The sequence below is a fragment of the Diadema antillarum genome, unplaced genomic scaffold, assembly GCF_040938485.1.
Source record: "Diadema antillarum isolate AM-2024a unplaced genomic scaffold, OU_Dant_1.0 scf00000126, whole genome shotgun sequence".
NCBI lineage: Eukaryota > Metazoa > Echinodermata > Echinoidea > Diadematoida > Diadematidae > Diadema > Diadema antillarum.
In genome coordinates this window covers 1,321,857-1,344,599 of record NW_027271015.1, presented here as the reverse complement: position 1 = coordinate 1,344,599, position 22,743 = coordinate 1,321,857, and the positions used below count along the sequence as shown (strand labels likewise).

The 22,743-nt window shown below is 39.3% G+C and overlaps 2 protein-coding genes across 2 annotated transcripts in view; one reads left to right on the top strand and one right to left on the bottom strand.

Moving 5' to 3' along the window:
* Window positions 1-542: 542 nt before the first annotated feature.
* Window positions 543-9,475, bottom strand: LOC139720322 (splicing factor YJU2-like). The gene is made up of 7 exons (XM_071631687.1): window positions 9,348-9,475; window positions 5,414-5,514; window positions 4,560-4,704; window positions 3,783-3,914; window positions 2,691-2,872; window positions 2,013-2,154; window positions 543-1,067 (listed from the first exon to the last, which is right to left on the bottom strand). Exons 1-7 carry the CDS (start codon window positions 9,369-9,371, stop codon window positions 543-545), a joined length of 1,251 nt encoding a protein of 416 aa, XP_071487788.1. The 5' UTR covers window positions 9,372-9,475.
* A 248-nt stretch (window positions 9,476-9,723) lies between these two features.
* Window positions 9,724-22,743, top strand: part of LOC139720294 (DNA-directed RNA polymerase III subunit RPC1-like) — a 37,690-nt gene continuing 24,670 nt past the window's right edge. The window contains exons 1-13 of the mRNA XM_071631656.1: window positions 9,724-9,858; window positions 10,392-10,524; window positions 13,217-13,366; window positions 13,832-13,991; window positions 14,896-15,050; window positions 15,665-15,718; window positions 16,147-16,268; window positions 17,249-17,348; window positions 17,797-17,874; window positions 18,565-18,702; window positions 20,345-20,496; window positions 21,099-21,144; window positions 22,125-22,220. Of these exons, the coding sequence (XP_071487757.1) occupies window positions 9,815-9,858; window positions 10,392-10,524; window positions 13,217-13,366; window positions 13,832-13,991; window positions 14,896-15,050; window positions 15,665-15,718; window positions 16,147-16,268; window positions 17,249-17,348; window positions 17,797-17,874; window positions 18,565-18,702; window positions 20,345-20,496; window positions 21,099-21,144; window positions 22,125-22,220 (1,428 nt within the window). The 5' untranslated portion in view covers window positions 9,724-9,814. The remainder of the gene's footprint in view (window positions 9,859-10,391; window positions 10,525-13,216; window positions 13,367-13,831; window positions 13,992-14,895; window positions 15,051-15,664; window positions 15,719-16,146; window positions 16,269-17,248; window positions 17,349-17,796; window positions 17,875-18,564; window positions 18,703-20,344; window positions 20,497-21,098; window positions 21,145-22,124; window positions 22,221-22,743) is intronic.

Sequence of the window (22,743 nt, the reverse complement as noted above, 5' to 3'; positions counted from 1 at the left end):
ACTAAACCGTCTACAGTTACGGTTTATCGAGAAAAACACTGATATCTCCTCATATTTTAGGCTTTACTGTGAAAATTTTGTATGGTGGGATGTTGTGTGATACAACAGACCTACAAATATGCATCAAATGTGATATCTTGAAAATTTTTGAAATCACTGCTCCCAAAGGTAAACTGCACCTTTAAGGTATTGATTACCATTTTCAATATGAAAAAGGAAAAAAAAACAACCACACAAACTTTCCAGAAATACATGACCTGTTGCCATCATTAATGATACATACTACAGTCAGTGCCATCACTCACAGTCTGTGACATTTACTCAATTCATTTGACCTGATGTGATCAACTATGATCAATTATGATCAACAGACAGAGAGTGAAATAGTTTGCAATGGGTGTTCCAGCTATAACGATGCTTTCTGCACCATTTGTGTGCTATAATTCACACGCAGTGCTGTTTTGCTCAAGAAGGCGGTCAATGTTGATATTTTCATCCTAAATGCGTTGCACGTGCTGTGCAAAAGAATGTCAAATGTTCCCTCATGTGTCCGAGTCTGAGCTGCTGACATCACTATCACTGAAATCATAGCCTCCGAGGAGACTCAGACCACTTGATTTTTCCCTGGGGGATTTCTTTGTCTCTACCTTCTGTTTACTGAGCCCTTCCTGAATGCTTTTTGCGAGAGTATCCTCTTCATCATCAGCTGCTGTTTGCTGAGAATCCTTCTCCTCTGGGACATCCCTCTCTTGGTCGCTGACTGATTTCCCATCAGTACTCCGTTTGCTACTTTCCTCAGTCCCATCAGTTAAATTTTGTGTTGATCCATTTACTTCCACTCCAGCCTTCTCGGCCCCAGCGGCCATTTGACTTTGCGAACCGGATGTTGCGGACGCAGTGGGTCCACTTTGTTTGCCAGTAGTACCTTTGTTGACTTTTACCAAACCTGAGAGAAATGTCTTAGATGATGTCTTTGAAGTAGATGATGATGATGATGATGTTGATGCTGATGAGGATGGAGCATCCAAAAGCTTCTGCTTCTTTGCACCGGAAGGACTGGGCATGTCCTATTAATCAAAACGAGGTACGTAAAAAGAAGAAACCAAAAGTACATTTCAATAGAAGAACTCACATTGCATTTATACCTCTCTAAACAATCAATCAATGAAAGGAGAGTTTACCTAATAGAGACAAAAGCGATTTGATTGCTGCCAACTGTCAACTAGGATGTCTCCACTTCTCATGCAGTCACTACGTCTGCTATAAATATATATGGTCCTTCATTCCAATTTTGATGAAACTCGCTGATCTCGACCAATGACCAAGGATTGACCAGTAACCCTCTCAACACACAGGATTTTTTTCCTCATTTTTTTTTTTTTTTGGATCTATTATCCAATCCACTTTTACTGGACTTATACCTTGTGCGATTTACTGCCAGAAAATGATAGCTTAGCTAAATTTGGAAATATTACCACTGGACGTTCCCAGCTAAATTTGTGATTGGATACTGAAATTTTAAACGAAAGTAAAGAGACATTTGACCTATTGCCACTATCATGCTCATGTAAATAATTATCAATTCATTGCATCACAATAACAAGATGTGATTTGTAGGATGGATGGACTGACAGCCTGAATACATACTGCCTCTGGCATCCTTTAGGGGCAGAGGCATAATAAGATGTTTTGAGTAAGCAAACATTTAAGCACAATTGTATGGGTTTCCAGGACATTGACCTCCTAACATGACATCTCAGGACCTCAAAGCACAGCCATGAATATCATGTGACAGTGATAGTGATAACATATTCTAAAAAGACATACTTCCTGCTTTGTTTCAGGAACAAAATTTGATGAAATATGGATTTTCTTGAAATATTTATCATAAAAGATTATGAAATAAAATAGAAGTATTTCATATTTTCCACTAAAATATCTCCAAGTACAGTCAAATGACTCAAATGATGTAAAACTGGCATGGTGTGAAAAAGGATGTACACAGGGCATACCTCTGTTAGGAAATCTGTGGGTCGTTTCAATGCACCAGAGGCTGGGGGTGGGTTGACGGAAGTGGTTGCTTCTTCTCCGTCCTCATCATCTGAAAGTCTCTTTATGATGATTCCATCTTCATCCCCTTTGCCAAATATTCTCCTGTGAAATGGGATGATGAGATGGTTTTGTCAGTTGGAACACTGGCTATAGGATTGTATAAGAATAAGTGTCATTTTAGGCTATCCAATTCTTGTAGAAAACTTCTGGTGACATGCATTCCTCTATAATCCAGCGGCAGATCTAGCTTTTTGCTATGGGGGGGGGGGGGGGGGGGGGAGGATCAAGTTTTGGTCATGACAAGCAAAAAACAAAGGTCTTCACATTTTTTGCTGCCACCTCTCCACTAACAAGCAAAAATTAAAACAACAAGGGGAAAACCTCAAGGGGGAGGGGCTTTAAACCATCTACACCTACGGAAAAAAAAAAAAAAATACAAGCCAAGGTGGGTGGGGTTAAACCCCCGGAATCCCCCGTAGATCTGCCACTGTAATCTGGTCTTTGATGGCTAGCATTACCGCTGCAATGACAACCATCTCCAAAGATTTTGACCTTGAATGACATGAAATAGAACCAAATCACAATCAGCATCCCCTTTACCAACAAACCCAAGAGATAGTGAAATTTGAGCCCCCTACCTGATCTCTGCTTCATCCTCCTCCTCCTGCTCCCTGAGACGCTGTGCCTCTAGCTCCGCCCCTTGTCGCAGGATCTCCTCATAGTTGATGACCGCTTTCCTCATGTTCATTTCCCTCAGCTCCTCCAGATTCTCCATGACTTCCATCTCCAGCTTGGAGTCCTTGGTGCGATTCTCAAGCACCTTTGGAGATAGAGGTGGGGACAAATCAACCTCATTTTCTCAATTTGCTTTCTGACATAAAGATTGAAGCACTTCATGTGAGTCCCCTGTAATTGCGAGCTTGCAGTTGGGATTCTGACAGCATGCATCTTATCAAATCACCCCTACCCACAAAAAAAGAAAAGAAAAATGAAATTTTGCCTTGAGAACGGCGAGAACATGCTTGCCGAAACGTCAGGATTGGGTAGGCCCTTTTCAGGGCCAAATACATACCCTAGAAAGAATACGTGGCACACCATTAAGCTTTCTACCACCCAAATATTTGTATGTCAGTGAGGTATCAAACATGACATTTTGTGGGCCCCTTGAAAGAATAGCTCCCTGGGTTACATGATTGTGATGTCAGGCCAACAGTATTATTCGGGCAGCAGGGCAAGAGGCCCAAATTCCCTTTTGCAAATGAAAATGAGCTACACATTATAACATCAAATGGAGAAGGGAGGAGGTGGCAGTAGTAACCTCTACTATGTGGTGGCGGAGGGTTAGGCAATTTTTGTGCAATATGAATCAATGTCCTGGTTAATGCACAAGTGATTTTCATGTTATATTCCTGGCACTGCACATTGCTCTGAGTGTAACTCTCCAGCATGCTGAATATCCCTGAGTGTAAATAGTCATGTATTAACCTGTTTCCTATCAGATTCTGAAATTCCCACAGACTTTGCACATGACCCATCAAGAGTGAGATAGCAAGAGGTTCATTGACAGGTGTTGTCATATTTCTGTTTGGTTACTGTCCTGCAGTAAGTGGTGTACTGTGCTTCTGGCAGACATCCAAGGCTGGAGCTGTGCTGCTGGTAGCCACTCGCTGAGTATTCACGGAGGGAGGAGTCAACCCGATAGGCTCTGAATAGAATCATGTGAGTCTTACCTTCATGGGGTTTTGGGCATCCTCTTCAGCCTGTCTCTTCTCCTTCTCTTCGGCCTCACGGTACAGCTTGGCTGCCTCAAACAACCTGACTGCTCCCTGCTCCAATGTGTAGTCCTCATTCTCTGGGTCAGTCTGTAGCAAAGACCAGTAGGAATGGTATTCAAAAATGTGTATGTAGGCGAATGGCATCCTGGCATAACTCAGTATCAATACAGATAATTCATATCACAATGTATCAGACATAAGATTCATTGTGTGACACAAAATTTACCATAATTGAGGAATGCATACTCATAGTACATAAAATCTCAAAACTTGATATTTGTGACTTTTGACCAGACGACTCATTAAACAATTTGGATCATCTGCATATAGAAATCTGTCAACACTCACAGGATTTTACCTGAAACATACAATGTACATGCACCTGTGATCAGCATGAATTTTTTTCATGTCAACATTAAGATCATCAACAAAAATGAAAAAAAAAAAATGACTGCAGTCTATGGCATAAATATACACCTACAAACTACAGCAACAATATAAACACCTTACATGGAATCTAAAACAAATACAAGAATAGAAGCAGAGCCATACAGGATGTCAAATCACTCTGTCACTGTACGTTTCTAACCTCTGAACAGAAGAATACAATCCCATCGATCGCTCTCTGATAAGAATCATAAGTTTAAGAACTTATCAACACATGCTAGGTCTCAACCCACTTATCATTATCATTATTGGCTATATGACAGTGTCCTCTTTGCAATGACTTACCTTGAATACAACTTCACCAATGCACTTTGGACATCTGATGTAGAAGCGATACTTGCGGAGTCCCAAGTAATTTTCATCATGGATGTTCTCAGTCTTTGCATTGAACTTCTTTCCTTTGTAGATGTACTCTCCACAAACTTTACACCTGTCAATCAAATAAAATATTGAACTTGAAGACCAGGGTATGACATGCACATTTGAATTGATATTTATGATAAAAGACTGCCCTAAAATTAGATCTGAAATTGTGTAACCTTTACAACAACAGTCTATGATGACTGCAATGCACATTAATACAGTGTATATATTTGAACAGAATTAATATTTGTACAGAATGAACTGATGGAACATAATGACTCCTTTGGAAATGTCGCTTACCAATTTTACACTCACACAGCAATTCTACTGGACTCACATACAGATTTGTCATATTCTTTGCCAACCGTGCAAGTCCTTCTAGCATACAGTGTAAGCCTGTTTGGTTTTTTTTCTTCTTCTTTCTCCATGCTCAATGACAAAGTAACAACTGACACTACAGTACCTACCAGCTCTGATAAGTTGAGTGACACTCAGTGCATTCTTGATTTCGATCCGAAATCTTACTACAGGATTTGGAAATCCAATTTGTAATCAAGTGTAATCATAAAGAATGCTATGGCACCACACATAATAGAATGTGTATATCCATGAATGCCTGTGTACATTCAGGATTTTATTGCATTTAAAATGAATTTGTCATTATGTTTATTTCCCTGGTTGCTTATCTAAACAATGGAGAAGCATTGTTTGCCTGGCCGAGTATTTTATCAGCTTTGTAGCCTTTCCCACATTGTGAAACTCTGTCTTGAACTTACTGCATGTTGAATGGAGCCATGATGCGTACAGTATACTGCCTCTCCCGAGCAAGACGAAGCTTTGGGATCTTGGATGGATCAAAGTCTGGAGGGTAGTATTTCTACAGAGAAAGGTGGTAAGATATTGATGGTCAGTAAACAGGCCAGAAATATTTACATGGAATTGGAAGACATATGTCTTGGCTACTAATCTATGCAATGTCATAATGCAGTTATGATCAGTATATCAAGACTGAACATAATCATAATACCGGTAATTTCATTTTCCATCCATTATATTTGTGACAACTACATCTAGTATTCTTCTACTACATTTTATGTGGGTGTTTACAAGTTCGGTGCTAGTGCTAGTGCTAGTGTTACCTCAAAAACTGTCCAAACCTGAGCTTTAACGCAAGCAATCCCGATCACAACTATCGATCCCTAACAGCTAGCGCTATCTTTACACCACTGCAAAGTCTGTAGGATTTCGCTGAAATTGTGCTAAGAAAAAAATGATGGCACTTGGTTCAAGTCAAATTTTATTATGACTGCTTAGTTTTAGACACATAATGAGGAAGACAGATTAAAATGCCACAAATTTCATTCCTTTTCCAAAATACACCAATTTTATTCTCTCACGCTCAGATTTATGTAGCCATGTCTAGACTAGAGTGCTACTATGTTCTGCAGGCGACATTGCAATAGATAGACTACTTATGGAGGTGAATGTGGGTCTCGCGCACACACATTGGGTAGAAGCCCTTACACCAGCACCGAACGTGAAATGACGAATATGATAATCTCCACCGAGTAGCTAGTGTGAGCCAATGCAAAGGGGAAAAAGCACGTAAAATTCTAGCACAAATGGTGAAGTTCAGTTCAACAGACGACACTCATACACCAGGCCCAACACTGAATTACCACGCTAACACCAGTTCACAGATATAGCTAGTGTCGAGATATTAACTAGAGTAAACAACCTTGTTTGCGGCACGCTTTGTACAGGGTGCCTATTTGTGGCAGGGGCCATTTTATTCATTGATGAAAATTAATAAGGCTCAATCAGGTGTCACTTCCCATAACACTATTGTAAATAACACTAGTGAGACAAACTCCTGCTTGTGTTCTAAAGTGGGACTAAGTGCACATGATGTTCATTAGCTGTTTTATTGATGAATGAAAGTGTCCCTGCCAGGAATACATGTATGCACCCTGCCACATACAGGGTTGTTTACTCTATACGCAGCCCTGTCGAACAGTGTCTGGTCGGGAATCATGTCGAGATAGCACTGACACTAACCCCGGGGCTCTGCTGCTGAGTCTGAGTGTTGGGGTCGCTGGTGCGGTTACACCGACACTAGCACTAGCAGTAGCACAGAACTTGAAAACACCCAATCATGTCTGGATCTATGGGCATGCGGCAATCATGCACTTTACGGCCCTATATTATCGGTGCGAGATTTTACCCATATCGAGCAGTGCGTGCGAATTCGAGTACCTATAATCAGGCACTGTGGCTTCGACACTGTGTGTTCCGGTATGCAGAGTTCTGTGGTGGGATTTTGCGTTGGGATTATATGGATGGTTGGGATGCAGTGTGTTTGTGTTGTGTGTGTGTGTGTATGCGCATAATGAAAGCACTAATGTCGTGGTACGCCACGCCGTTGTCTAATGCCCTTCCCTGTGCAGTGGCGTGATCGAGAAGAGACATCCGACAGGGCCAGGGCAGGGTGCTGCTTTGTGCGTGATGGCACACAATGCAACGCAACAGTGGTAAACTTTCATCCTTCATTCGTGATTTCAAATTAAGAAATGGATGGATATTGCATTACTGTAAAACGAGGAATTTTCGCATGCATTTTAATTTCGCGAATTTTGGCGAAAATAAAATGCACGCGAAAGTTCTTATCTACACTATATGCATTGAATGCCAGTGGCAGTTCGCGAAAATTTCATGCCGCAAAAAAGGCCGTTGGCTCCAATTCGCGAAAAATTCATGCCGCGAATATATCATGTTTTACAGTATATCTCAAGCAGGGATCAATTATATTAATCTATTGCAGCTGCAGAGGGCATATTATATCCACTGTCCTCGGGCAAAATCATTGTGAAATAATGGGGGAAAAAATCCACAAAGATCTAATCCCGATCCGTCAGTCTATTACCGTACCGTCTACACGGACAGCCACTACAATGTTGTATACACGTGTACATACACACACACACACGCACACAAGCCTCGCCTACACGGGTGGTTACGCAAATTGCAATGCGGTGGCGGCCGCGGATGGATGAAGGAGGCGTAAAAATATTTAGAAATCTATGTGATTGTTATGGTTTGCTAAGAATGGATATTCAAAAAATATTCCTCACACTTTGCGCCATGATCATCATGACATTATTCTGTGATGCAACATCGTAAATAAATGCAAAGCTCGATAATCCTGCAATGGAGAGCAAAGTATGCTGGGTATGGCATGCCATCCAAAACAACACATTCTTGCAAATGTTTTACTATAACTTCAAGTTATTTAGGCTCGCATGCATGGGGCATTCACGCCACGCATGGGGCATAATTTACATGTAGCTCTAATACAGGGCTCGACACTAACGGTGGCCCGGTGTCCCGGGGCCACCAAAAATGAAAGCCGGGCCACCAAATTTCAAAAAAGGGCAAACAGCAGTTAAATTTGTTTAGAGGATGGATGAAAAGGACTGAATGAGTGCCTGAGAGTGAGTGTTGCAAGTTTGTTGAGGTTTATTTATGAGTAGTATGTCCAGCTTCCAATTCCAACTATGATAAAACTTAATATTTGACTCATCAAAAAAAAAAAGCAGGAATTTTAATGTTTTTTATTGTTTTTGGGGGGCCATCAAATTTTTCTCTCGGGCCACCCAAAATTTGAAATTGATGATTTTGGTGGCCCAATCGGGCCCAAAATTTGAAATTGATGATTTTGGTGGCCCAATCGGGCCACCGCCATGCCAAATAAAAAAGTTAGTGTGGAGCCCTGTCTAATACCGATACTTGTGTGTAACGTTAGAATTTCTAACTGTTAGTGTTAGTGTTAGTGTTAGATCCCGGCTCGAGTGATCTGGATCTGGATCTGGATGAATATGCTGAAAAACTCTGAATAACGTTACTTAGACTCTTAACTTAGAGTGTTTTAGGCCTATCACTCAGCACTGTGGTTACTGGTTAGCCCGACCAGACGCTGTAAATTACGCTGTGACGTACCTACGTACAGCGACTGGGCTGTGTATTGACCGATTCTGTGACGCGCTATGTGTATTTTTGGCATGGGCGCAGCCATAGTGGGTGTATCAGCCGACCCCCCCTCCGCACTCCCCCACCCCTCTCCCTACATTAGCACGCGCGCAGAATGAAAAACTGCTTCAGCCAATGGGCGTCTCGTACTGAGTGTGCGAATGCTTGCTTAGTGCGCGAACCTTTGTTACAAGTGCGCGATAAACATGTTGCCCCGGGGTGGGGGGAGAGCAGGGGGGGTCGGCTGATACACCCACTATGGCTGCGCCCTGTGCCGTAAAATGTCTGCTGCCCTCAACGAACCCGAATCGGTCAATAGTTACACTGTGGTGTGATGTGCTGCTAATCACAACGCCTGCAACGGAGGTGACGCTGGAGCGCGAGCGCTTCTTTAAATGTATCAAATTTATGAATCTGTTTATTATACTGCTCGGCAGGTCATTCCAATCCTTCGCTGTTCTCTATGGAAGAAGGAGTTGGCGAGAGCAGTTGAAGAGCCGTGTGAAATAGAAACTAGAATAATTATCAGCATGATCACAGATTAGGATGATATAGATCCTATGATATATAGATCTATAGACAGTCTAGCTGTCGGGACCACTCGGGTTGCCATACCTCTCGGTGAATTAAATACTGTGAATCTAACGTTATATGGCAAGATCGCTTACAAATTATACCACTTACATTTAACACTTTTCTTTCCGACATCTTGGAAGGTCTTCTTGGTCAAGTGAAAGGAAATTGTCGGTTTGACTGCAAATGAGAATCGCAGTTTCCACTGTGTATACCGTGCCGTCCTTACAAGCTTGAGCTGTAGCTTTGCGGAAGATCCTACACTACATATACGGCCGGTACAGCGTAGATATAGCGTCAGCGGAACGATTGCTTCACGTTGTTTGTTGATGGATGAAGTGAGCCATCACACGGTACGGGTGTGCTAGTTCGGTGGGTACGGTACGTACGGTACAGTACGGGCTTTTGGGATGTGGCCTGCGCCTGTCGATTGCGGTAGAATTGCATGCATGTTGCATCTTGCGCTCACCACCATCTACCGCTGGCCCCCGCTGCGTGGAGCAGTTGCCTCTCGGGCAAACCGTTTAACCACACGATAATACTTTTACCATTGCCAGAGAAAGTACAGAACTGTGAATATGGTGAAAGAGCAGTTTAGAGAAACGGATGTGGCTCGAAAAATGTGAGTTAATGCTGTTGTAGCTCGAATACATCACTGTTTTTCCTTGTAATAATGTCATTACAACATATAATTGCACGTGTGGGACTAAGGGTGGAAACCTATGGGTAGACTGCGAATGTCTGACTGTTCATTTTCCGTCTGAGATGGAAGATGGCTGGATAGCCCATATTCAACTACACTATAAGCTGGTCCAGTTGGATGTGAGGTGGGACCACCTCACCGGGTTAAACACCCTGCTCATGCTTGGTTAAGTTGTAACTTGAAATTTATCTGTAGACTGTACGCTGAATGAATGATAGACAGAAAAATCTGTCTGTTCAGAGGAGTCGTGTATCAATTTTTTTAGTTTTTTTAGTTATCCCTATGAAATCCCATTTTCTTTGCTCATTTTTCCACTAATTTCTTTGTTTGTCAGTTCTCCTCGGAGAGGGATTTCGTGAAGCCAAACGTAGTCCCGACTTTAGTTGTAGGACTAAAAAATGACTCAAAAAGTTAATGAAATAATGTCTTTTTTTTATTTTCAACATCAACAGAAGCCATGTCTGCTTTGGGTTGATGTCTCCAGAGGAGATGCGAAAACAGGCAACAATCCATGTTGTCAGCAACAGGTTGTACCAACAAGACACCCGCAACCCAGTTCAGTTTGGAGTTCTTGACCATCATATGGTGAGTTTCTAACAACTAGAGTAAAATATCCCGTTTGCGGCAGTTTAAGCATTGTTAAAAGGGTTTTTCCAACATGTAAACAAATCAGGCAAATTATTTTCAACCATTTCATATATCATAGACAAGATTATTAATTAACGCAATTGTTTTCATAAAAGAAATTTACCATTGACCAATGCAGTTTTCATGACTTACCAGGGCAAAACCCGGCACAATTTTCGCCGATAAGGGCGATATGCGACGTAGTACTAGGTGTTTCAAAAAACATTTCCCACTTTTGATTCTTAATAATTAAAAAACTATATATCAGATAACACTGTCATTGATATGAGTGATAGCTGAATAGTGTACAATTAGGTTGGAGGTAGTTTAAATATGAAAGCATAAATAAGTTTCATGAAATCCATGATTAATTTCACAGTTAGGTTCCAGACTTTGCTCTATTTTCAACCCTCTGTACAAAATTTCACTTTGCACAAGGGGCAATGGGTGTGTATGGGAGTGTGTGGTTAACACCCTGACAGTGGTCCTGAACAATGGCCAGGGTTTGAATGCTTCATTATTCATTCATGAGAAATTCCACTATCACAGCTAGTATTTATTCAGCCTGTGGCAGTATCTGTGTAAAGTCAAACGCCTGTCGATACTGTCGTTGAGTCGCGTCAGTGCTCTCCCTACTTCTGAAAAACAAAATTACAATGAATACCTTCTGTTCTATCGTAAACGTGGTGACAGGAAGTAAAGAAAATCAATTAGAGTTTATACACTTGTGTATATGGAGCCTTAAATAAATCTACTCTGAAACAAATCGCCCCAATGATAAATGCTGCTGAACTCTTTACCAAAAATGATCTCTTTTTCTCGAAAAAGCGAAAAATTGGTCAGACTATTTGATTAGTAGACATTTGTATTAAAATGAGGACTTTAGATCATTTATGCTTATTTATATCCCAAATTTAGTGATATGTGAAGCAAAATTTGAAAATGATTGCCAGCTGGAATGTAATGTGGTGTTTGCAAGCACTTTACCGTGCATGAATTCAGACTAGCAGTGCCCAGGGCAATGCACATGAATTATTGATTAAGCATTCGTGTGCCAGGGAGCGCCAGACTGACGCCTAGTCAACAGGTGGTTCAGGCATGTCCATTGTTCAGGGCCATTGTCAGCACACACTCACATACACATCATTGGTTCCTGTGCCCAGTTCAATTTTTGTACAGAGGGTTAAAATTTGACCAAAATCTGAAACCTTACTTCAAAATCAATCTTAAATTTAATGAAACTGATTTATGCTTTCACGTGCAAATTACCTTCAACCAAATTGTACACTATCCAGCTATTACTCATATCAATGACAGTTTTTTCGAATGAATAGTGTTTGAAATATTTATGATCAAAAGTGGGAAATGTTTTTTGAAACACCTAGTATTTCTGCTTGCGGCACGATGTACAATCCCTATGCAATACGCGCGTGCTCCGCGATCTGTAGCTGAACGCCTTCACATGTCTCGCGAACATTGCGCAAGCGCCAATTCCCATTGCGAAAGCACGTGAAAATAGCGGGCACACATGCATTGGCCGCAAACAAGATCGCAAATCTGGCGGTGTTGTTGATGTATTTCTCGTGTTTTTCTAATTTTTTTTCGATGGTAACATCCACTTTCCGAAAAAATGGCGGCCCACATCGGCTCGCGAAAGTTCTATTTTACGTGAGGATATGTTTTCAAAATCCATGAACATCGAGAAAACGACAAAAAATCCAGTTTCTTGGACCATTGTGTCTTAACTGTTATGTTAAAAAGTACCGAAAATTTCATTTTGGATGCGATATGTTGTCATTTAGGTGAGAAAATTTCACTTTCGTCAGAGATCGTGCCCATTTTATCGGTTGGTTTTTGTTGATTGCTAGTGTGTTAGTATATGTGTAATGTGCATGTAACAGTGCATTGCTGTGTTTAGTGGTATATTACCGTGTATGCTGTACCTGCCGTGAACGGCTGCACGGCCGCATACTGCCGTAGTTACTCTAGGTTTATTTAATTTTTTTTTTTGTCTTTTACAATTTTATGTCTTTCTGTTAGATTAAACCAACCACTCGTGCTTCATATTGCCACATCAGGGCCCTGTTTCATAAAAGATGTTAGGATGACAACTCTTGCTGGAATGGCAACTTCCAATAGCAACAGCCAATCAGGAAGCTGGATTCTTTTTGTTACCATGACAATTGCCATTCTAGCAAGAGTTGTTATCGTATCAACCTTTTATGAAATGGGACCCTGTTATCATTTATATTTTGATTTGTGCTTTGTATTTAGTGAGCTCAACAGGAAAAAAAGCATACTGAGACATATGAGCTAAAACAAAGGAAGAAAATGACCACATATAGCATCTCATTGAGATATGAAGCATCTGTTATGGGACAAGTTGATGTACAGACTGATCGAACAAGAATTGTGTGTTTATGAAACAATACACACACATGTATACAATTCCGTACACACACACACTCACACACACACACTCATATGCACGTACACACACACGTACACACACACACACACAATACCATTGTCATTTCTTTCATTTCTATATTTGTAAGAGGAATGGAAGATGAGAAAAGAAAGAATCTGTAAATGGAAAGATAGAAAAAGGGACAATGTTTTCTGCTTCTGTTCTTTTGCTATTACTTAGGGAACAAGTGAAAAGGAAAATCCCTGCTTGACCTGCAAGAAGAACCTGTCAGACTGCGTTGGTCACTATGGCTTTGTGGACCTGGAGCTTCCTGTCTTCCACATCGGCTTCTTCAAGCTCATCATCAACATCCTGCAAGAAATCTGTAAAGTGAGGACTCTTGTTTACAGAGAAGCCCATTGGCAGTGTTCACTCCTCGTACTCATAACATCAGGGGATAAGCTGTGTTATACTGACAAGTGAAGACAAATTTGGACATTCATTGACTTTCATTGACTGTGTTGTCATGCAAAGCTACTGAAGACTGAAACACAAGAGTAACAAAGCTACATATGTATTTTAATTGCAGTTTGCTGAGAGTAGATTCACCATGCATGATATATTTGTGTGTACAAGAAAAAAATATGTAAGTCAGCGAAGTCATATCTTAACATGGAAGAGAGGTAAGAACTTAATGCTCTTTATTATGTAGTCTACTGGAAAGAATATGATACAATGTATTGGCAGAATGTTCATGTAATTATTAGTTATCTTGTTAGTTATAGATGATACTTTCTTTTACAATATCAAACCACAACTCAGCATTCTGTTCATGCTCCTTCACATTCCCTTCAGGTGTGTGGCCATGTTCTCTTAAGTGAGCAAGATCATCAGAACTTCATGGAGGCCCTGAGGCGCCCCACCCTGACCTACCTCCAGAAACGAGGACTAAGGAAGAAGATCCATGAGAAGTGTCGCAAGAATCAAATCTGCTTTCATTGTGGTGCTTACAATGGTAAGATGTCATGAAAATTACACAAAATGTGGATGATGTGAGAAATTATTTTCAAAAAGTGGGTTGTTGTTTTTTATGTATGTTATAGCTATTTCACTTACAGTAACGGGTGTAAATTTGAAAAAAGCTACGAGGGAGAGGAATGAGTTGATATATTTAACTCGCTAGACACAGATTGATGACAGGAAACATTTTTATTTCAGGGTATTATGTTTGAAAACCAGTCCAATTTCCAATATTTTGTGTATTTGCCTCGCCAATGGTCATTTTTAACCTCACCATTTCATGTTCTTCTCACTGTAATGTCCTCTTCAGTGATACCATTCCTTGACAAGACTTTGTATTTGTAGAAAGGATTGGTGGTGCCTGAAGAATGAATACTGTAAAACTGAAATTTTCTTGTGCGTGAAACTTTCATGAACTTCGCAAGGAGCCAAGATTCGTGAAAGTAAAGTGCAAGTCGAAGTATTTGTCTACACAGTGCATTGAGAGCCAATGCAAATTTGCTAAATGTCGTGCCGCAGTTTTACAGTAGTCTGAATATGAAATTGTGGTCAAAAACTGTTTTTCTTTTGGCACAGGGTACAGAGCACAAGCAGCAGATTTGCAGCGTTAATAATGCACAGGATTTGTCCATTTTATGCCTGACAGAAGTGATAGAAAATAAATAGATAAGTAAGTCAATAAATATATGAATACATCCCCCTAATGAATATAATTCTTTCTTAATTTTCTTGATGTAATAGGACATTGTTTTGCAGTCAAGATAATCTTCAACAGAGTATAGCCAATGACATTTCTGAGATAACTCAATAATGTACACCTCTGTCACACTGAGTCACACAATTACATTTTAAGAATTGATGCACAGTGTTGACATTTGTGGCTGTACTTATTACTCCAGGGCCTGTAAAGAAATGTGGTCCACTGAAGATCATCCATGAGAAGTATAAAGTGAACAGGAAGAACCCAGAGAGCGTGATAAAGCAGTTTCAGAGTTCACTGGATGTGGCCATAGAGCACAACAAGGATATAGAGACACTGCTGCCAAAAGCACAGGTACAGACCCAAGGAATAGCATATTTATTTGGTCTCTGTCTACAGTAAGATGACTGTGTTTTTAGATATTAGTTTGATTTTGATGCCAGAGCAGTGACCAGCATTTTATGGAGACATATTGTTTTGTAACACATTTAATTTTTGAATATTGGCACTATCTGATTTTGTCTAATGAGTCACTTGTTTTTGTCATCAGTTTCCTTCAGTTTGATGTAAACTGCAAATATTTGTAAAGGCTTTGAACAATAAGAGATTGATTGGATTGGATTGGATTGGATTGGACATTTATGGACACGCATTAGTGAAGTATACCTTATGTGTCTTATTAAGGTTTCAATTTCTTGTCTCTATGTAGTTCCTGTATTGTGAAATGGTTAGATTGAGCCACGTTTTTCTGTTTTCCAATGACTAAGTGAGATTCCTATTGACTCCCAAGTATGTATGAGAACTCCAATAGTCCTGATGAAAGACTGTTAAATGGTAATGTCTTTAGGCCTTGTTTTAGCAGATATATCTCGGAATCTATGAGAATTTAGGCTCTGTATATCTTTTTTTCTTATTTCATGTAATTACATAATCATATGATTGCTCCTATCTTCTTTGATTCCTCACAGGAAAATCTCAATCCATTGACAGTACTTGAGCTCTTCAAAAGGATTCCAAATGAGGTGAGGAATATGACAAATTAACTGTTCGATGTTGCATTTTTTTTTCAATGTCTGCACTGTAAGGGAAACAGTGTCACTGGAGGCAAAGTTTTTTTTTTCTCTTTTTTTTCTAGTGTCACAGATATTCTGATGTGTGCTGGATTTATTCTGGTTCCTGTGAAAAGTTCAGAATGACCTAAGAGGTCTTAAAAAACTTGGTTTATCGCGTATCAGCAAGCATGCTATCTCATTCTCCTGTCTACTTGCTGTATCATTTCATACTCTGTTGCAAATAGATACACACTGATGCTGTATCCAAGGAAACTTGTTTCTTCAGACCCAAAGCCAGCCGCTTGTGCTTCACTTTGCTCCAGATGCCTATTCCCAAAATGATGTTTTTGTAGACTGGTTTCATAGTTTGTCACTCTTTTCACCGGCACAATCCACAGGACATCCCCCTGCTTTGTATGGACACTGACAACAGTCGTCCTCAGGACCTCATCCTGACACGCCTCCTTGTTCCCCCTCTCTGCATCAGACCGTCCGTGGTGTCTGACCTCAAGGCTGGCACGTAAGTCCAAAGCAATCTCTGGGGTAACATTCACAGAACACAAACACCCAAGGGCCACTTAGAACATATCCCTCTTATCAAGGGATGTGGAGTACATTGGTTAGTAAATATTTGATTACAGGACTAAAAGCAAGTGTGTAGAGTTTTACTGTATCAATTCTGCATATTTCTGCATTTCTACACCCATTTCACAAATACTTCACTTTAATACCATTAAAAGAATGATCAGAATGAAGAGCAGGCTTAATCGAGATCTTCTTTTTTTTTTTTACAACCAAGACTATTGATATTGTCCCAGTAATAGGAATGTATGACAGCTGTGTACTCTTTATACCAGACCAGCAGGCTTGCAGGCTAGGAAGTTCAGCTGATACTCAAGGTGACATGGGGCTGTGTAGGTAGTATGGCCATCGTGTGGTTCTCATAATTGTGCTGGTAAAGACATTAAACCCTATAACAGTTTAATGCCACGTTTATTTCAATGCATTCCAAATTGATACAAGACATTCCCACATGATCGGCCCAACCACAAACCTAGTCAGATTTAGGAGATTTTGTGCAATGCATCTGTCCTACTGATTCTCTTTTCAATGTGTATAGACTGATTCTGTTCGTTGAGGGCAGCAAACAATTTGTGGCACTGGGCGCAGCCATTAGCTCATTTTGCGGTGTCCCAGCATACCCCCCTCCTCTCCCCCACCCCACGGGCAACATGTTTATCACGCACTTGTAACAAAGGTTCGCGCACTAAGCAAGCATTCGCGCACTCAGTATGAGACGCCTATTGGCTAAAGCAACCATGCATCAGTTTCTCATTCCGTGCGCGTGCTAATGTAGGGAGAGGGATGGGGAGTGGAAGGGGGGGGGGGGGGTCGGCTGAGACACCGCAGTAATGGCGCTGCCCATGCCAAAAATACACATAGCGCGTCACAGAATCGGTCAATAGGTGAATGTTATTGGTTTTGATATCAACTTCCCAGGAATGAAGATGACGTGACAGTCAAACTGACTGAAATCATCCTCATCAATGATGTCATCCAGAGGAGAAGGAGAGCAGGGGCTAAGATGTCCATGATCATGGTGGGTTCAAATGTCATGTCTAATACTACCAAACCAGAAACATTTGTGACATGAAGCTTTCCGACCAATAACAAAATATTATGAGTATACTACATGCACTATTAATACATGGATTTGTTGAATACACACAGCTGGTCGATGTAAAACACACAACGAGACGTGAATATGACCATTCTCATTGGTATCAATTAAATGCATATTTGCTTGCAATATGAAGTGCCATCAGGTATATGATTCTTTTCTGCATATTTTCACTTCTATTTTTACTCTCTATAAGTGGTTGAAGGAGAATGATTGTGTTGAGTTTGAGGACTCTGGAGCTCTCTGCTGTAATTCCTGTTTCCACCGATGTAATCTATCTGATCATCATTTGATTGTGTTGTTTTTAATCCTATTCATCTGAGACTGGACATTCTATATTTCATCATTACTTTGTGAAATTCTACAGGAAGACTGGGAGTTACTGCAGCTTGTTTGTGCCTTCTACATCAACAGTGAAACATCAGGGCTGCCCCTTAACATGCAGGTAAGCTGTTCAGATTCAGTTATGATACTTGATCACATCCCATTAGCTAACTGATTTCCTCAAAATTTCTCTGGTGAATGTTGTCTTCTATGAGAATATTTCATTGTGCCATAGGCGAGATGAATTTACTAGTTTGGCATCAGAATTAAAATACGTCTTTGCATTTTCATCTCTTATGCATACATTAAGTAAATCTAGGTTTTATTTATGTAAAAACAATCATGCATGTTTTGTTCTGTTTGTGTGATTTCTGTAGCAGAAATTTGAATCTTATCCATCTATAGGATAATCATAAATAAAGCTCAGGAACATCCTCTGCAGGGTATGTTTTTGTTTTTGTGTGTATTTTTTTTTAGGGAAGTAGGGGAGTAAGGTTTTTTCACAGGTTATATTATTATTAGTTTTGTGGGTTTTTTTGCTAAGCCTAATGTCATATGAAATGCTTCATACATGATGTTGCTATTACTCACAACAGTACATACCGGTACAAAATGTAGATGATTACTGTATATCGATGCCACCTGATATAAATCTTTCTTTAGGTTCCTCCTGTAGCTTTTAAGTTTTTCAATTAATTTTAATAACCAGAAATGTAGTATTCATATCAAGTTAATTGTTTGCCATTGAGCATTAGTTTACACTTATTAATTCTTTTGTTTCCTCCCCTCACCCCACTCCCTTTGACCCTAGCCAAAGAAACCCACCAGAGGATTTTGTCAGAGACTGAAAGGCAAGCAGGGTCGTTTCCGTGGAAACCTTTCGGGCAAGCGAGTGGACTTCTCCAGCAGGACGGTCATCTCGCCGGATCCAAACCTGAGGATTGATGAGGTGGGACAATGAGAATGTAGAGCATTTGTGAGAGAAACAATATGTAATGACAATGAAGCTTTCAGTGAAATACTCTGTCTTACGTGAGAGATAAGAGAAATGCTGTTACACTAGTTGATTGATTGATTGATGGTTCTCAGATTATTTATCAAACCGTTTTCAATATACAGTTTTCGGAAATTGTTCCTCACCTTTAACTGCAGTTAATTATGGTGTCCCTCAAGGTTCTATTTTAGGTCCTTTGCTGTTTTTGATATATATTAATGATATCATCCATTCTTCTACAAATTTTGATTTCATATTATATGCAGATGATACCACCTTATTTTATACCCAATCTGGAACTGAAAATTTGAAGGATAATATTGAGTTTGAGTTAGAAAAAGTTAGTAACTGGTTTAAAAGTAATAAGTTAATTGTTAATTTTGATAAAACTAGTTTTGTTATGTTTTATAATAAATTTAGTAAGGTTTTTGATTCAATACAGAACATTGAAATTTCAGTTGACTCACATTGTATTGAAAGATTAGAGAGTGTTAAATTTCTTGGTGTTCATATTGATAAACATTTACAATGGAATACACACGTAGATTATGTTAATAGTAAAATTTCGAGGTGTGTCGGCATATTGCATAAGGTAAAATATCATTTGCCATTACGTGCTCTTATTATTTTGTATAATTCATTGATATTACCTTATTTAACATACTGTGTAGTTGTTTGGGGAAATTGTAGTCAGTATAAAGTAGATGCATTGATAAAGTTGCAGAAGAAGGCAGTTCGTATTTGCACTGGTAGTGATTATTTTGCTCATTCAGCCCCTTTATTTAAAAAGTTGAAGATTTTGAATTTCCATGATTTGTTCTTATATTATACAGCAATAACTGGATTTCTGCATTTTCAGAATATGTTACCTCTTAATATTTCTGAAATGTTCTTCGTAAATAACAGCATCCATCATTATGATACTCGTAACAGTAATTTATTTCATATGTTTAAGGTTAATACAACTTTTGCTAAAAAATCTGTCCGGTTTAATTTACCCGTTGTTTGGAATTCTTTGTCAAGTGATATACGCTGTCAAAAATATTCAAAGATGTTCAAAAAATCTCTCCAAAAGTACTTTCTTGACAGATACTGAACCATATATTTTTTCTGCACATATTCATATGACTGTTACATCTATATGTTTTAGTTGTTTTTGTTCTGTTCTTGTCTCGAAACTGTAAAACACTCTATGTGCCTCCATAATCTAGTATTCGTATATACCTGAGGGAACTTATTTCATACAAGGCCGCAAGGCCTTTCTCTAGTTCTCTTTTTCATTTCCATGAATTTTTGATTTTTGGCAAATATGTAAACTTGAACCTTGTTTTGTCTGTATTATGTCAATTTTCGATTGATTATTGTTTTGTGTGTTTTGTAACCACGGATTTTTATTGGAATGAATAAACGAAACTGAAATTGATTGATTGATTGATTGATTGATTGATTGATATTTTTTTATTTGTCATATTTTCACAGGGTGGCTCTAGTAGTAAAAGCAATAGTTGCTTGATGTGTTATTGCAGAATTCCTTGAACTAAAGTGACATGATATTCACAAATCTTCTCATGTCCATTGACTTACTTTTAACTTGTAGGTCGCTGTTCCAGAGCATGTGGCCAAATCCCTGACATACCCAGAGAAGGTGACCAAGTCAAACATCACCCTCATGAGGCGGCTGGTGATGAACGGCTGTGATGTCCACCCAGGAGCAAACTTCATTCACCAGAGGCACACCCAGAATAAAATGTAAGTCAAGTATCATTGAGGAACTTAGACTGGAAGGCATGGCAGTGGTTTGGCATTCTTGGTTCAGGAAGGGGCAGGAAAGGGAACATTGCAACAATTTGTCATTTTGTAAGAGTAAATGACAGGTTTTCAACCTCTTATCCACATGCAGGTACAATCAGATTAGAAGTTGAATCACAGAGCAGTTTGTAGTAGTATGCAGTGTAGCTTATTTGTCCAGTTTAATTCTTGTTTGGCATACATGTAAATGCTGATGCTGCTGAGTAACTGTTGTCATTGCACCCACATGAAGCTTATAGCAGTATGAATAGTACCAACTGCAAGAATATGGCTGCAAATAATGGAATATAGCAATTGATTTGTAAGAATCAATTTTAATGTAAACTAGATGGTTTACGAAGTTACACTGACAACTATAGTGTAATTCTCACTTTGGATAACCTATGTGTCCTTGAAAACATTCTAATCATATGTAGCCATGTAAATATATATAAAGGATTTTATTTCTGTACAGATATGATAGTGTGAGCATGGTCTCTTCTCAATTTGTGAATATATACATTTTAGTTTACTTTGCAATTGCCTGTGTTTTTCTTCTGTAGGTTCTTGAAGTATGGTAACAAACAGAAAATGGCACAAGAACTAAAGGTATGCTCACTTCCACCTTTATGAAAATCTGAATTTATCTTAAAGCCAGATTTTTTATTGTATGTGGGTCCTGTTACAGTATTTTCTTTGTAGAGGTTATAGTGTTTAACACTTTGATTGAATGGTATTCTTTCTGATTACAATTAACTATTTAAAGGGGCATTCCAGACAATTTTCATAATTTCACATCATGTAGTACATAAATCGACAGCTCCATGTATAGATTTGTAGAATTTATTGTGGTCTTTGAGCAGAGAAACCAATACTCTGAAAAATCTTAAACAAATTACACTGAACAGTGTTGATGACATAGGAGCCTCACGTATTTCAGAAATGTTGCAGTGCAATTTCATTACAATACCGCTTGATTGACGAGTTCACCCGTGTAGATGTATGCATACCTTCTTCTTTTGTTCTGCTTCATGGAGCCCCAACTCATGCATTCTTATGGTGAGGTTGCCATGTCATCATCCTTGTTCATTGCAATTTGTTATAAATTTTGAAAACTTTTTTATTCCTCATCCCAATCACTATATATTCTGAAACTCTGTACTCGGTATAAGTAATTTATCGTTGTTCAAATGTAAAAATCTGAAAATCACCCGGAGGTCTCCTTTAAGAAGCAGCCATACGAAATATGTTTGCATTTATGAAGTAGTCTGTAGTCCTCAGTGGCTATTCATCAGTTTTGCAAAATTTTTCCCTGTGTGTATAAATTGATAAAGACTTTATTTTTTAAAGAAAAGTTACTCATGTTACTCATATATGAATGGAATATAAAAGCAATGACAAGAGTGACCCAACTCTCTGAAAATAGAAGTTGAATGAGACAAACACTATGAATGTTACACCGTCGATCTCATCACCTTGAATTTAGCATCTCTCAGAAATTTGCATAAGAAAGTGTAGTCTCCATGTCAGGCGCGTGTAAGTGATATACTTCATTGGTTTTAACCCATTATCCATGCATCTCCTGTTAGTATGGTGACACAGTGGAAAGACATCTAATTGATGGAGACGTAGTTCTCTTCAACCGACAGCCGTCCCTTCACAAACTCAGCATCATGGCGCACAAGGTGAGGGATAGAAGCTTGACTCTCCTAATAGCATGTTGTACTGCTCGATTGATCTCACCAGATTTCTAAGTTACATCATTCTGGTTTGCGTTCAGATGAACTTCGGTATATAATCATACTCAACTTACGTTTATTTGCATCAATTTCTTCTTTTATTTTTTCCTCCTCCTCCTCCTCCTCCTCCTCCTCCTCCTCCTCCTCCTCCTCCTCCTCCTCCTCCTCCTCCTCCTTCTTCTCCTTCTTCTTCTTCTTCTTCTTCTTCTTCTTCTTCTTCTTCTACACCATATTTCTAATTTTTCAAGTTTCCCTGTTTTGATCAAATGGATAAGAAGTTATTGGGGGCTTGGCAAAAAAAAAAATGAGAATAAGAGTACCGGTATACATTTTGACCGAATTTGCTGTATGAACATTTCAGCCTAGAAAAATGCAGAATCATGTGTAAGAACAATGATGCATATGCTGACTGAATATGCTTGTTTGGATTAGTTTACGCCAACTGTATGTGTTTATGGTTAGCTGATTT

Bases quoted from the DNA above. Each gene is read 5' to 3' on its own strand.
- LOC139720322 (XM_071631687.1), bottom strand. From the start codon at position 9,371: ATGTCGGAAAGAAAAGTGTTAAAT. The intron at 2,155-2,690 runs GTAGGGGGCTCA...CCCATTTCACAG, and splicing joins GAGGATGAAGCAGAGATCAG to GAGAATATTTGGCAAAGGGG. The intron at 1,068-2,012 runs GTATGCCCTGTG...TTTGATTAATAG, and splicing joins CCACAGATTTCCTAACAGAG to GACATGCCCAGTCCTTCCGG.